The sequence below is a fragment of the Dinoponera quadriceps genome, unplaced genomic scaffold, assembly GCF_001313825.1.
Source record: "Dinoponera quadriceps isolate SergipeBrazil2010 unplaced genomic scaffold, ASM131382v1 scaffold1782, whole genome shotgun sequence".
Lineage (NCBI taxonomy): Eukaryota > Metazoa > Arthropoda > Insecta > Hymenoptera > Formicidae > Dinoponera > Dinoponera quadriceps.
The window spans coordinates 191,505-207,427 of record NW_014555947.1 but is presented as its reverse complement, the minus strand read 5'-3'; the positions used below and the strand labels follow the sequence as shown (position 1 = coordinate 207,427).

Genomic DNA, 15,923 nt, shown 5'->3' with positions numbered 1-15,923 from the left:
CTACTGCGTTATCAAGTGAAATCATACGAAATTATTTCCTTCGTGTATCATTTGTCGCATTCGATCTCGTAACAAGGAAGTATCGCGATGGGTTTTAAAGTTCACGGTGACGGTAAGGTAACACAGCCTTCACGACTGCGTCTCAAAATGGGATTTGCGTTAAGCATATAAGCGGCCGGGTGTAATTAGAGAAGCTTATTGCCGCTCGAATATCGGATCACGAAGAAGAAAATTATTTGAATTTAATCTGTTCTCCCTCCTCAACCAGAAGCCGCTGGAGTCTTTCTCTGAAACGTATTCCCAAGGCAACCCCGTCTCGTCGTGAATAAAGTAAGAAATAGCTTTACCCTTGGATTTTTAATCTACATTAACGTAACAATAATTGATGACCGCGCTCTGAAATGCATTATAAGGCCGTGATCAAGATGCAAAACTTTCATCTTTCTCCTCGAGAATAACAAGCGTCACAGTTTCACGTTACAATTCCCACATTTTTTGCTGCTTTTCTTATTTTCTTGAGTATCCGAGCAGAGATATCAGCATTATCTCAGTTTTAAAGAAATCGGATTATCCGTAACTCGCACATGTACATATCCAAAAATACATAGAAAAATAATGTTGCTGTTGTAGCAAACTCTTTATGCAAACTGAATATGCGGTTAATTTCAGACGTTATTATTATTATTCGTTATTATTATTAGAAAAATCAATAATTTGTAACTTCTGAAATTAACCGTACACTGAATTATTAAGTAAGATTCGGGTAATCGAAATTGACAGCACTAAACCAAATTAGCAAATTATTCGTAATTAAAGCAGAAATATTTTCATCGCCAGTATATAATAAAGAAAATATTCTGCTGAATGAACTTGTCCTTAAAACGCGTTAATTCGTTGCTAGAACAAAATAGTGTTTTTCTATATTTACTAATCTGTTCTTACAGCAAAAATAATTTTCAGATTCAGCAAAGTAATCCAGCGGACGACAATTAGCGCTCTTAACAAATCGTTTTGCTGTCCACACGGTAACTGACAGATTTTCCTGTGACAGTATACAATTTGCTGTAGCAAATTATTTTCCTCTGCGTGTACACGCATATAAACACCCTCGCGAATTTGCAGAATTTCGGGCGATTTTTGCTTTTTGTTTTCGGGGAAAAAAGAGGATTGTCTCGGGCAATATGTTCCGGAAAATTTTATTGAAGCTCCATGTCACTCGCATCACGGTGCTTCCAGGAGATCATGGAGCCCGCGTGTATCGTCGTTTATACGGTCACTTATAGTTCCCGGGTTATGACAGCTGCGACGGAGATTTTTAGCAAGCGTGGGAGACCATCGTGCGCAGATGGGCGCAGCGTGAGCGTTCGCGAGCGCCCGCGTCATTTCCGCGTAGTAAAAGTACACTCCGAGCCGCGGGGAGGTGACGTTCTTCTTCTCCGGCCATCTCCAGGACCATCTGCAACTTGTCGCGGACCTCGCACCGCCGGGTCGAGTGCGTGTGCGATAATGTGGGAATGTATAATCAGAGAAACCCTCGGGAGTGACGATGAAGCGTCCGAGGATCCGTTCGGCTGCAAAGTGGTCGCATCGTCTAATAATTTCCAACGGAGACAGCGACGAGTGGGAGACTCAACCGTGAAATCGTTAAGCCGCTCGCGTCGCCACCGCGGAATTATAATTATTCCCGCAAAATATCGCGTTACCTCTATTTGAAAAGTAAAAAGTAAAATTACATTAAAATACGCTTTATTAAAATTTCACGTCATTCTATTAGAAATGAAATTTTACTCGAACATTTTTATTATGATAAATTTTATTCAACAGACATTTTATTCTACAACAAAGTTTCATTTGAAGAGTCAGATATTGCTCGAACTGACAAAGCGTGGTGCTGCAATATCTTCAACGTTTCATAACGCCTAACTCGTTTAATCGTTTCTCCCCTGAATTGTTTCACTTAACTTCGCGTAGTGAAGAAGATACACGAATGGCCTCATTATATGAAATCATTCTCTCTTAGCCCGACATTCCCATTCCTTAGCATTCCTTGACACACTTGACTGTCACAGTCGTCGCGGCCTGTCAGAGCGTCGCATCGCAGAGACCGCAACCGTGGGGACGTACAACGCTAATAATGGCACCGCGTTGGCGACGTGGGTGACTATAAAACCCTCGGATACGCGACGTCGCGGGAAGACCTCGTGCGGTGCATGTGCGAGGGGAAAAGTTCAAGAATTCGCGTAAAATGTCCAATTTAAACATGCGAAACGTGTCATGCGGCAAACCACCCCCGGGGGAGGGGGAAGAGGGGGGTCTCACGCAATCAAACGTCAAAGCTTTCACATTTGTTCCATTCGATCTCACCGCACCTGGCCGCGTGAATTACGACTAAGAAACCGTTTGCGCAACACCGCGCGGTTCGCCGGCTTCATTCGCCCCACTAATCTCACCGATTCTTCCTCTGACCGTAGCTCAGTGTCACGCCTGTCAATTACCTGAAAATCCCCGGGAGAGATAACGCGGGGTATCTCGGGTGAAAATCCACGTTGCGATTCCGCGTTGACGTTCGGGTGGGCGCGACGTGTCCAGAGACGTCCAGCAATGTCCCGTGAAGCGTCATCGGAATACCGCGCTAATGGAAAGTGTCAATGTGGTCAAATTTAGCACGCTCGCTCGGGCGTTTAGTTTGCGGTCGAGGAGGAGGAGGACGCGAGACGACTCGCGGAACGGACCGCGCTTAGCCGGGATAGGCCAACGAAAAAGTAGGTCCCTCGCGATTCTCACACTAATCAGCGTTCACCGCGATAAATCAAGAAGTTGGTCGGTATTCTTAAACGGTGACTAACTCCGAGGCGCGTATAATATCCGCCCGAGACATCAAGCGGCGGCCGCTCCGCGTCTACAGCTGTCCGCGAACGGAGGAGAGAGAGAGAGAGAGAGAGCCGAGAGAGGGCCCCCTTCGCGTCATCTCTCTCGCGAGAGGCGTAAAACGGCCAACTATTTTCGCGTCGGGCGGGCAGACATATACACGCGCCGATCGTAAAGCGGCATTGCGCGGCGGTGACGTGTTCTGTAATTATGTCAACTATCAGGGTGCTCGCCTTCGTCATTCCCCTCCCCCTCCCCCTTCCTTCACTCTCTTCCTCCCCGTCGCTTCTGATCGCTGATCGCCGATGGTGTCACGAGATCGCGACTCGGCGCGTTGCTCCGGCGTTAATTACGCCGGGGTAATTGCATTCCGCGCAATCGTGCGTCTTACTATACGAGGACGCCGGACGCACGGATACTCCCCTCTCTCTCTCTCTCTCTCTTCCGTGCGATTGATTACACCGCGATGGGATGTTGTCATACGCAGAGAAAAATATTCCACTGTGTGCAGAAAAAAGCGATTACTTATAAATTTATTTTCCCTCTTTTAATGGTCGTCTTGAATAATGAATATTTTCTTGATAATGACATTAAAATATACTCATCACGAATATTAGAAAAACTTATTGGTATTTACATTTATATATAAGAAGAATTTGGCCTCTTTTCAAGAATGAAAATGTAAGCTTTATCGGCGGAAAATTAATTCGGTTAATAAAATTCGGAATGAGTAAACCGAAGTTTTAGTTTTAGTGTGTTTCAACTTAATATTCTTCGTTGAGGTACGAAATTTATTAGAAGATTCAGAATATATTTGTTTTTTTATAAATTTGATGAACTTATATATTTGTGGATATATATAAACTTATGAAATACTTGAAACAAGTAATATTTACTTGAATGCAGTGTGCATAGAAGCCGTCCTGTAATTTCGACCATGCGGAATGATCTGTATCTTTGTATACATAATAGGTCGTGCTTCGTCGCACGTCAACGGTCATGCAATTTTTCTTATAATATTCCTACCGATCTCTTTTTGTCATCTTTTAGATTTTCATTACAACCATAAGAGAATAGCTTGGTTACTTTGTTACTTATTAGAATTGGAAACGTCGTATCAAAAATCGTTTTCTTTTCATTCTGTGTCGCATGTAAATAGTGCTAACTTTGACTTGAATTATCTCAGTTTCAGGTGCGGTTAAACCTTTTCTAATTGTATACGTGCCGGTTGATATGCCGTTAGAATTTAAGAAGCTTCCTAAGAAAATAAATTCATGGGCGAACTGCCTTAATCGTTCGCGACGTACGCGAGCGACGGAACCGTCGATCGAGCGAGTATTCTGAACGCGCTGTAATCGTTTATCGTACTATTTCATGCACGCGCGAACCACGATTTTAGCTCCCAGACGTTTAGCGGCATACGTCCAGTTAGATCCATTAGAATGCGCGATTGAACGGTCGTTTCTCTGTCGTCAAAGCGAGGACCCCACAATTGCAAAGGTTTACGACGTCGCTTTAACCATACGTCATGCTCGCAGGCGCGCGCAGTTAATTTATGTTAATACCGTGGCCGTGTGTCGAGGAAGTGCAATAGCCCGCGCGCGCGCGATTCAGAGTACGAGAGATTCATCGGCGTCGAGCCGCGGTCTCGCTGTGAAAATTCACAACAAATCGTATTTCGGATGATTAGCTACACACGCTGACGCGTTAACAGCCGTCGAACTAACAACAATGGCGATAAATTACAACGGCCGAGTGCGTTAAAGTTTCATCACGCCGTTGACTCTCTCGACCTTCGCCCGGGAACTCGAGACCGACCGCACGGGCTCTTTTATTCTTCACTAACTACCGTTTCCGGCGTTGAAAATACCTTCGGTGAGCATCGCGCGAAGAGCCAGAGATTATCGGAATCTCCCCTATATTTCTAAGCAATTTATCGATCCCCGATATTAATTTGCCGGGGGGGGGGGAGGGGGGACGTTTGGGGAGAGAAAAAAAAGCTCGTTACAACATAAATTCGCCCGGGGAGAAAAGGAGAAAGACGCGTGAGATATTATCGCGATCGCGAAATATAGGACGGAGAGCGTCGATTACGGGATAAGTGGTGCATTCCGTTCCTTATCGATCGCGCAGTCGATTAGCCGTGTCAGTAGTTCATTCACCATGCCGCGTGACTGCGACGGCGAGATACGAAACGTAACAGTGTTAACAGTGAAACGTAATCCAATATCGCCGAGGACAATGATCCGCGGAGAGGGTTCCTGCATCCGATCGGGTGACCCTCGTAAGCCGGCTCCTTCAGCCGAGATTAACATAATCTGGACGACACTGCGGTAAACTACTCGATTGTGCGCGCTCGACTATCGCGTTCGTTCGCGTCGTAAACGCACGCCACGGCGTCTACTTTATATCGTTTAAATTAGTTTATCAGTTATAATAATTATAGATCAATAATTAAAAATGAATCGAGAATGAATTCGGAATGGGAAATTAATTAAACATCGTCGTCGGGCGTAATCAAGCGAGGTAGATGATTCAAATTAAATTCGCATTATACAATATATACGGGAGCGAAATTTCAGTCAAATCTCAAAGTTTGCATAGGAGATAATTAAAAGTCGTGGTTTCGTATTTCAATGTATTATGTCATTCATTTGCGACACGCATACGCATCGATAACTGGAACAAGTTTATAATCGTTAAGTACGTCCGTGATGAAAGCTTCGATTACGGATTAAGTTCACGATATCGCCGCTCTCGCTAGACACTTTATACAGGTGCGCTAAATGCAATTTCATTTGATGTGCTCGAGTTCTAATGTCTAATATCCACGGTAACAGTAGATAACTACGGACGCTTTTTATCGCCTCTGCAATACGATGGTAACTCGCCGCGACAAGAAAACGATCATTAATCACCGTGAATTTTGGTATTCTGGGTTATCAGATATGTAGGGGCAAAAAGCCCGATTTGATATTGCTTCGTTTATGCATTCCTTGATATACAGTACGCGTATGTTTAAGCGATGACGACATACAGGAATAACGTGGACGATTCTCTTGTGCTAAATTCGCGCAACAATGTGTCGCGTCTTTAATTCGATTAATTTCAGACAAACGAATTCTCGTTTAATGATGTATTACTTATTAGTGCCGTATTTTCATCATGGAGGCCATTCATAAGTTTAATATTTATCGGGCGAAATTACCTTTCTAGAATTTTGAAATTTGCGTATATCATCTGTATGTCAGTCTTTAGTACCATGATAGTTTTTCATTAAAATTTTATTTTGAATTTAGAAGATATTAAAAATAGAAATTAAAAATAGCACATTGGTCTCAAGATATTTTAGTTCTCGAATGGTCAATCTTTTTCTAACTGTCCGAGCAATAAATTCGATAATATTTCAACGTATGCGCAGTGCAAGTTTCGAGTCGAATTCTTATCAGACTCATTTCACTTGAAACCCCTCTCCTGAAAAAAATGGAATCACTTTTGATTCGGGCTCTGAATTACTACCAAACTTTCGGCGTCACTTTTATAAATGCAATGTTAATCAATTTATAACGATTTCATCATTTTGACTCACGGGCAATATAACTTTAATTACGTCACACACTTGATACGCTTCGCAGGCCAAGTAGATAAGAACGACCGGCTGTATTAATTACAGCGCAACACCGCCGAAAGAGCAAATAACGTTCGGATAGTAAAATTGTGAAAGGAAAAAAAAACACCTAATAGACTTGAATTTAATCGAATACCAAACTGACGAGCCTCGTATGCTTAAGACGCGCACGCACACGTGCGGCCAACGCGAGCGTGTACCGTCGGTCTTTATACGCGCCGACTACAAGGTCCGAGTTAGAGCAAACGCGCGATATAAATCGTCGCAGTAATTAGATGTTGTTTCGGGCAATGCGAGCCGTGTCGGCCGCGGTTTCAGAGTTCGCCCGTTACCGAGGCACGCCGGGGCGCGTACACGGAACGTGGAATTTGACGGTCGTAGAATGTTCCGTGAGATTGCGTGGCGAAGAGTTAATTAAATGGTTCGGGGAAGCGGGCCCCCTCTCGGCGCGCGAGGGGTCAGTCGATGAACCGTGAACGCCGGGGCGCAACACGCCTCCTTCTTAATAATTGTCATATATATCGTCGCCGTCTGACCTCCCGGCCGTCCGACGCAAATGGTGGGTCCACCCGTAATAGCGATTTCGTCTGCGAGATCGCTGATAGCGTTCTCGCTCAGTGGCGTAACGAGAACTAAAGACAGTGCGGCGATGCACGCTCGTTCGCTCCGTGGGCTCTCCCCGTGTCTCTTTCTTTCCCGAGAATTCCGCGAGGAGAGATGACGTGTCGGTCATTGTTGAGACGGGCGATGCGGTGCTACGATTACAGCAGCCTGCCGCAATCTTGTGCGGTCTTACGCAACGACTCATCGCGGCGGTAACGCCCTGCCGGGTCGGAGCGTGCAAGTTCGCACGATTCTAGAGCCACCGGTCACGTACTTGGCGCACTTCGCCGATTGATCGGGATCAATTGCGCGTGTCGCTCCGCGACATCGCCTCTCCCCTTCGCCGGGAGAGAAACTTTCAGAGCGGCATTCGTCCGCGCACGCCCGGAGGAAACTACTTTTAGCGCGAAGGACTATCGCGCCGGGAACGGACGAGACCAACGGATCGCGCGCGGTCGACTCGCAATCTCGCAATTTCCACCGAGACGATTCGTTGTATTTTAAGCGGAGAGTGTGCGTAAAGAGTGTACGCGCGCGAGCGCGCGTGCTCGTGTACGCATACCGTGCGCCGACCGCGCGCATCCCCGATCGCTGAGATGAAACAACGCGTTGCGGTTATGGAAGTGCATTTATTAATCTTTTAGCTTATCGCTCCTGACGTCGCCGGGCCACCGCTCGAGGGATCGCGCTACCCGGCTAGTGTGTTTAATAAATCGCAGACCAGCGCGCACATGCCCTTGAGTACCTCCCTTCGGCTCGGCGTTAGTAAAACAGAATCTCTGTTTATCGAGCCGGATGATCAGTAATTTCCGTCTCTCGCGACTTCTCACGAATTCATTTTCCCAACGAACGCAGGGAAGCTTAACCTTTAAATGCATGAATTTCTTTTTATTTTTTTTTTTAGGTTCATAGGTAGTCCCAGAAAATGAGAAAAATATCTAAAAAATCTTAGGCATATGTTGAGCATTGCCTTTGTGCCTTTTGGATTGTATATTTCGTTCTAAGGAAGAATTTGGTCTTCCATGTTTAGGTGTGCCTTTGATCTCGGCAAAGAGGAAAAATAAGTATGTTGCAAATTTGCAACACTATGCGTTTAATGTATGTTTGTCATTTACGAGAATATGCGGGAAAGTCGACGGTGAACTTGATAAATATCGATGACGCAGAGGCGGTTTTCAAAGCGTTACGTTACGCAAATATTTATACGATCAATCTGTTTCTTGTATGATCAGTCAAAAGGTCAGTAAAAATATTGCCACGCTTTCTTTTTGGTGAGTTTTACAACGAATCTCGCATCCGATAGGAAAATGTGTCTCCTAAAAATTAAGAAGAAATAAATTCTCCTGTTGGACGCAAGATGCGTTTCGAAACTTGAGAAAAAGTGACTGACCATATATAATAGATCCTGCACAAGTACAATCTAAGTATAAATGCAATAAATGTGTGCTATTCTATTTTATCATATCGAAAAATCTAATCAAGATATGTAAAAATAATGCAAACTATTAAATTTAACAGAAATTTCTTTAAGAATTTTACTGTATCTTCTGGTGTTCCTCAAGATTCATATTTTGGATTACTTCTGTTTATTTTATTCAATGACATAACTAAAAGTTTAAACATAGTAAATTTTCAACTTATGTCTTTAAAGTTTTTCGACAGATTGACGATCTATCCGAAGTAGTCTTATTACAAATAGTGTCTATCAATTTCGACTACCCGAGTCTTTCAATAATTGAATATACAGTTAATGTCAGATGTTAAAAGTTATTGATTTTCTTCAACGATAACAGATAATAAATAACGTCTGAAATTAGCCGTATACTCAGTTACTGAAGGATTCGAGTACCCGGGTAGTCGAAATTGACAGTACCAATTATAAGATGACTTGCTACGACTTGAAGCCTGGTACGTAAGAGATCGTGTCCACATCAATTTTAATAAATGTCAAGATGTTCATTTTAGAAAGCGCCCGCTGCTCTGTGATTATTACTTTGGTACTAGACTTCTTGCTCCAGTAGATAATGTGTGCGATTTGGAAACACTTAATCACAATTTGTTACTTGGTAATTATATACAGTCACTTGTGTCTTCTGCGCATAGAACGCTTGGCCTTATTCGCCGCTGAGATAAGTTCGGAAATGTAAGTAAATCAATATTACTATTCCTTTGTTAATCCTAGACTGGTGTATTGCTTTATTGTGTGGTCTTCATATGATATGATATATGGGTATCAGTATGACATAGTTGAGTAGGTGCAACACAAATTCTTACGTTCGGTTTGCTACAGACTAAATAAGCTCACGGCAATTACGTGCCATGAGCACCGGCCTGTGCTTGGTAGACTTGACATGTCACTACGAGAGAAAAAATTCACGCACGGTCTCGCTTTTATTTTTCCCTTGTTAAGAATAAAAGTGGAACGACTAAAAATCGCGACGAATTCATCACATTTCGACAAGACAACAAGAGATCAGTCTCAACAACAACAAGTATCTCGTTAACGGGAGAAAGTGCAAGCTGATGCGCGACGGAGAAAAATATTCCGAGTATGGGATCGGTTAAATCCGCGCTGGAAATGTTATTATCTCGGCGGCGGCGGATTACAGTCAACCTCGGGCATAAAGATTGCAGTGTGGCTCGTGGAGAGAGCGCATTTGTACCGAAAATAACGCGAAGATGCACATCGACTCGCGCTCGACGGAAAAACAAGAAGCCCGGATGGCAAGATAAGCGGAGAGAACGAAAGAGAGAGAGAGAGAGAGAGAGAGAGAGAGAGCGAGCTTGCAGCTGTCACGTTTAATAATGAACAATTACACCGTTGAAGACAGCGCTTCCAGAGATACGTCAAAGCGATAACTGTTTCGCGTTTGTTTACAACGTGGAAAAGAGAGAAGCGCGACGTGAAGAAGGGTGAGAGAGAGATGGGGAGGGGGNGGGGGGGGGGGGGGGGGTGAGCGGTCGCGCGCTCGTGATGCAACGAAGCTGTCTTCTTTTCCGGCGCGAGCATACGCGAGTAGATGCCAAGAGCAACGCTTTCCACATTCTTCGGAGAGAACTACGTGTTGCATAATCGGGCTTGCTGTTCTCCTGCTCACTGTGACGACTTGTCCCCCCCCCCCCGGGTTCTTGCGTTGAACCGTTTTCGGAGGCGACGCGGCATGTTGCGCGCTTACGTTTCACCGATGTAACCGTCGCCAACGTCGCGCGCCTGAATTTCGTTTACAACTTGCACCTGCAACTTGTATCCGCGCATCGACGATATTTAGGCGCCGAACAATACGTTCGCTGTGATATTTTGGAAACACGAGTTATCAGAATCGTACTACTTAAGATATTTTTCAGACATTCCTATCACACATGTCGTGTAATTTTCAATCCGGGAAATGGTACAGCGTACATAACGCCAACCGTACGTGCCGTATCCGGGCAGCTTACAGGTAACAGATTTGCAGATATTATTCGTTTCCAATGTGCTCGAGTATGCCTGATGTCAGTCCTGCGCAGTGGCTATTGCATTTATCAGCGTTCGTGCGCATTCGTCATTATTTATTACGGCTGTCGCCGGTTTAATGTTATTATCATCACCGAGATACATTTATTAATTATTCATATAATATATCTCGATATATACCGTGACGATGAAACAACGATCGGACGATGTTAGTAATTCTAACAACAGGGCGGAAAGAGACAGTGTGGCAACTCGAGACTCCCCCCCCCCCATTGGTCTCTCTCAAATTCAACGTGATTTACAGGATTAATGCAGAGGCGAAATTCCGACTCAGATCGAAAGACTCTTTCCCGTTTCCTTCTAATTGCGACAGCGAATCGGCGAGAATCGTTCCAGCGAGAGGGATTTCACGACACACGATCGGAATGCAGCGCCGCCCAGCAAGATTGGCGGGTGCATTTTCGAGATTTCTCCGCGTCTGTAACGACCACTTAACTTAGATTAGCCACGCAGTCTGGCCGGGAGTGCACTGATGGTGGTAAAAAGCCGACATGAGTCAGAGAGTTTTTCCCTTTCCTTTCGTGCCGGCTAATAATCTCATTGCCGATCTTCGAGTATCTCCGGAGCGCGCGAGACGTGCCTCGATCGGCCCGCGTTAAAAGCGTGCGCACACGTACACGTACACACACGGATGTTTCAACAGATTTACAAATCTAATTTCCCTCTGTCGGGAATATCGAAAAACGCGGCGAACAGTGGTGGAAATCGAACCGAAGAACGGGTTTCCGCGATCGGCCGACAACGCGACCCGTTTACCAACGTTTCGCACTCACTCGAGTCGCCGTAAGCGGGGGAGGAGGGAGGGTTTCAACTAGTGAAAAGTCGGTAAATTTTGACACGTTGCCGCAGGTATAGGAATTAATTCAATACGAAATCCTTTTGCAAGCTGTTTATGCTATACATTAACGATGAAAATATATTGAAAAAATTTTGAAAATATTAAAACATATGGAACCGCTGCAGCCCGATCCATCCCAGTGCACAGAAGTGTATATTGTGATTTGGCAAGGATTGCGAGTGATCCGGTTGACAGTTTTAACAGAGACAAACGACGCAATGTTTTAAAAGCTTTCTTCTATATAGACTGAACTAAAAGGAAAAAATTCGATAAAGATTAACAAAGTGGCAGCAAAAAAAACACAAAAATATCGCAGAAATTAAATTTATTGTAACAGACCTTGAATAAATAATATTCTTTAAACGTGGTTACATCTGTATAGAAAATTTAATACTCTTTTAATTTGAAAAAAAAAGTATCTCGAAATCTCCGTTCAATCTTAAGTTACACATTTAAAATCATATACACTGCACGACGGACCGAGTTGCAGCAGTTTTATATATTAATATTTTTTGATTTCTTAAATATATCGTCGATTAACTCCTACGTCGGTAGCGGACGACAAAATTTCACGGACTCTTCACAGGTTCAAACCGTTCCACCCGCTTTAATATCGCGCGATACGTTTCGTTCGGTGCGAATGCAATTTTCGCGCAAAGGGAGATACCATTGATGTCCGATACATCTGAAAGACTTCGCGGAATAATCAAATCTCGTTCCTCGCCTTCCCGACACTCCGGCGTGGACTTTAACGGGGCGGCGGTGAGGATACACGATTCGCGATGGACACGCGTCGTCTAACGAGGTCCCCGCGCGAGTTACTTTTCGCGTAAGTTATTTACCGTGTAAGTCGGACGCGGGTTGCGCGGGTGCGGGTGAAACAACGGCAGCGACCGCGCGCGCATTCAACGAGATTACCGGCGGTCCCAGTCGTCACGGCCGCGTCCACCCCCGGGGCGCGTCTCTATTTTCTCGTCGAGGATCACGGGAATGTCCTAACGAAATTCCCCTCCTTACCCTGAAAACGTTCTCCCGTGATACCGTGGCTCCTTCCATCTCGGACCTAATCCGACCTCGCCATTACGCTTTCAGCGTCGTCGAGCTTTTCGATCTCTTCGGAAACTACCTCCTCGCGGATCGAGTTTTGCCACCGGGACCATCGATGGGTAATCAAGACGATATCGGTGATATAACGCGCATTTACGGGCGAAATTAGCGGACAGGGCCGCAGGGAACTTTTGAGAGAGTTCCGAGGAACACGAGGGCTAAAGATTGAGAAACGACGCGACGAGAACTTGTCGCGATATACGAGGAAAGGGAGGAGGAAGGAAAGTGGACGAATACACAACGGTGGTTAAAGCCGAATCAGTATCGGCCGTTCGAAAGTTGTCGCGTTAAAAAGTCCGAGGAAAAGCTGAGACGGGGAGAATTAACGGGACACATCCGGCGGTGGCGTGACACTACATTTAGATAACTTGGAGCCCGGCCAAAATCAATGTTATTCTCCGCGGTTCGCAGGCGGAAGCGGGCAAATATTACCGGCCCAGGTATCGCACTTATAATATCGGGCGTTCGTTTACCTAAACGGTACGAAGGGGATGTCTCGTATTTAAACACAGAAAACACCGCTCTTTTTACACCGTAGCGAACAAAGCTCGGAATTACAAGCTGAAGTAATCCAAGAGATACGTATCGCGCGCGTTTGTATATCGAGGTATTATTAATAATATAAAATATCGGGGGTTTACGTCNGGGGAGGGGGGAGGGAGAAAAACGCGGGTTGTGGTTAGCCCCGAAGGTCAACCGTAATTATTGGCTACGTCGTAATGGTTTAAGGAATCTTCATGTTCCCTATTGTCTCGGATTTCCTAGGAACAAAGTGTACCAAGATAACCTGCGCGAGAGACCGGGAGGCCTTGAAACCCGAACCATCATCAAAGAGAGGGCAATAAAACCTGAGGGAATGCCGTCAAGACACGTTTCGTCGGGGGCCCTTGTCGTGGCTTTATTCCGGGCCTCGAGACGTCTCTCCCGCGAGACGCTTCGGGTATTGTTTTTAGATCGTGTGTTACGGCGGATTCGTTTTACAAGTACGACTTACGTGTTTTGCGAAGGTGTCGGGCACATACGCCGCTATAATAAATATTAAGAGCCCCAGCGACCTGAAAAGAAAGAATGTCGCGTTAATAACTTATTTAATCGCTTCGTCCCACACGCATACATACACGCACACGTCCGCAGAGAGGCATGCACGCTCACACTATACACACACTTTCCCTGAATATTCCACTAATCCGATTCATGTCGCGATAAGATTTTATCACTGTCAATCTGATACGTTTAAATCGACGGAATTATTTTACATTCCAGTGGGGAACGTCCCGACACGTGATATTTGTTACACCCGTGTCACGTAATATTTTTCTCAATATTTCCGTGCGATACGTCACGAGGGGGGAGACAAGTGAGATGAATCTTTCAATTTTCAACCCGCGTATACCCCACGCACGAATCTCCCCCTTTTCTCCGCGCGAGTTCGTTATTCGATCAAGATTATAATTATTACCGGTTACACGGTACAGCGGATCTCCCTGGGGGGATCGCGCGCCGCTAATGCAACGTAAAGCGGCCGGCGCTTTCACGAGGAGCCATTGACGCGAAACAAGCGGGCGATGCATAACAGAGTAGCGCGCTCTCCGCTGAGTTATCAGCGCAACATTGACCCAGACTTTGACGGCGGCATCAGCAGGGCCTCGTTACACCGGGACAAGTTTCACTGCAAAGTGGTTCCACGACTGGTTACGTCACCGGGGCCCCGGGTAAACAGTTACGCGTTACGTGGCGTATTACGTGGATCGAAGCGAGCGTTCCTCTTCTTCTCGCCTCCTCCGCCCGAGACGAAAGCGAATCTCTCTCGAGCGACTGTGCGCGAGTACTCCACCGTGAAGCGGAACGCTGCGCACGGTCACCCTCGAGGTTCGATCTCGCCGACCAACAAGGTCGACCGGTCGAATCCGTTCGGTAACGATCCGCCTTATTTCCCATCGAGCCGCGCTCCCAGATGCGCAACCTACTTTCGACACGGGAGATTTACACGTCATTAAGCGGCAAGGCGCGCGTGACAAATTTGTGACAAATCGCGCCCGCTCGTTGAATCAGAGAGAAAGCACTCGAGCCGCCGGCTCTGAATGGCCGGTGGGTTTAAAGGGAGGGCGAGGAGAAAAATTCACGAGAGAGAACGCTTAAATCGGGGCGTAATGCCGCGATGTAACGCGCGGCGAGACGGCCTTTGTGTCGCCGAGGCTCGACGAAGACAAGGACCCTTCGACCCGGGGCCGCCGTAAGCGAGACGCGAGTTGCCGCTGCGCTGTAAAGCTTCCGCGACAAAGGTAAACAATCCTTAGGCACGCGCGCGCGCGAAAAGCCGGGGGTTGAAAATATTATCAATAAGAGAAGCCGTGCGACTCGCGATTTGCATAACGGCGGGTGAAAACGCTCCGTATAAAAGTTCGCCGCTTACGAGAGCCTCGCGCGCGCGCGAGATCTCGCGCGGGTTTTACGCGCGACACCTCGAAATTTTGCGACTACCGGCCGCACGTACCGGGATAACGCGCACAGTTGTGCGAGCGTGTATATGAAATTTCGTATATACGAATTCTCCGTGCTAACTTCCAGTTATTTGTCGCACAACGCGAGCGAGCAGCGAGGGTGATGTCGCCGGGAGAGAAACTTCAGTTGCGGAGGTGACGAGCGATTTCCCGCGCATCTGATAATGCGGAACGTCGGAAATAAATGTCGACACCCTCCCTCCCCCCTCCCTTCTCCTTGATTACTGAATGTGCGAGCGTATGTGCGAAATTTCGTACGTGAACATTCCCCGTGCTGACTTCCAGCTATTTGCTGCACCGAGAAGAACGCGAGAGAGATCTCTCGGTTATCAGAACAGAATCTCACTTGTTATCTGATGATCTGGTAGGAAAACAGGATCCATCCGTTATTATTGCAAATCTTTTCTCAATATTTGTCATCTTGAGAAACTATATACCGTTTACGATACAAACCGCACTTGTTTTTGGATATTTGTTAGATGTACGTAATATTCATAATGTTGCACCGATAAATAATAATAATAAGCATTGTAAAAGCAAAAGCAGTCCGACGATCCAATCTCGATCTCCTTCGTTCTTCGGCACTTCACAAATTGCTTCCAATACGGAGTTATTTGCTGCCACTGTATTTACAAAAGAAATTTGTTACAGAAACCGGTGGCGTGTCACCACTAACAAAACTTTTTTTCTCAATGTGACGTCGTCAGGAGTAACCTCCGGCGAGCTGCTCAATTTGCGGAAGAGTCGAGCGATTTCTCGCGCGTCCGATAATGCGGGAGGACGGAAATAAATGTCGATTCCCCCTCGACCACTGAATTCGCGACCTTTCACCTTGTCGATCTCGGTATATTCGTCGGGGGGGGG

General features: G+C 45.9%; 1 protein-coding gene across 2 annotated transcripts in view; it reads right to left on the bottom strand.

Moving 5' to 3' along the window:
- The window catches only part of LOC106746104 (papilin), a 145,439-nt gene that overhangs the window by 44,744 nt on the left and 84,772 nt on the right, over window positions 1-15,923 (bottom strand). For both annotated transcript variants that reach the window (XM_014622320.1, XM_014622319.1), the window contains exon 2: window positions 13,553-13,613. In XM_014622320.1, coding sequence (XP_014477806.1) covers window positions 13,553-13,613 — 61 coding nt within the window. The remainder of the gene's footprint in view (window positions 1-13,552; window positions 13,614-15,923) is intronic.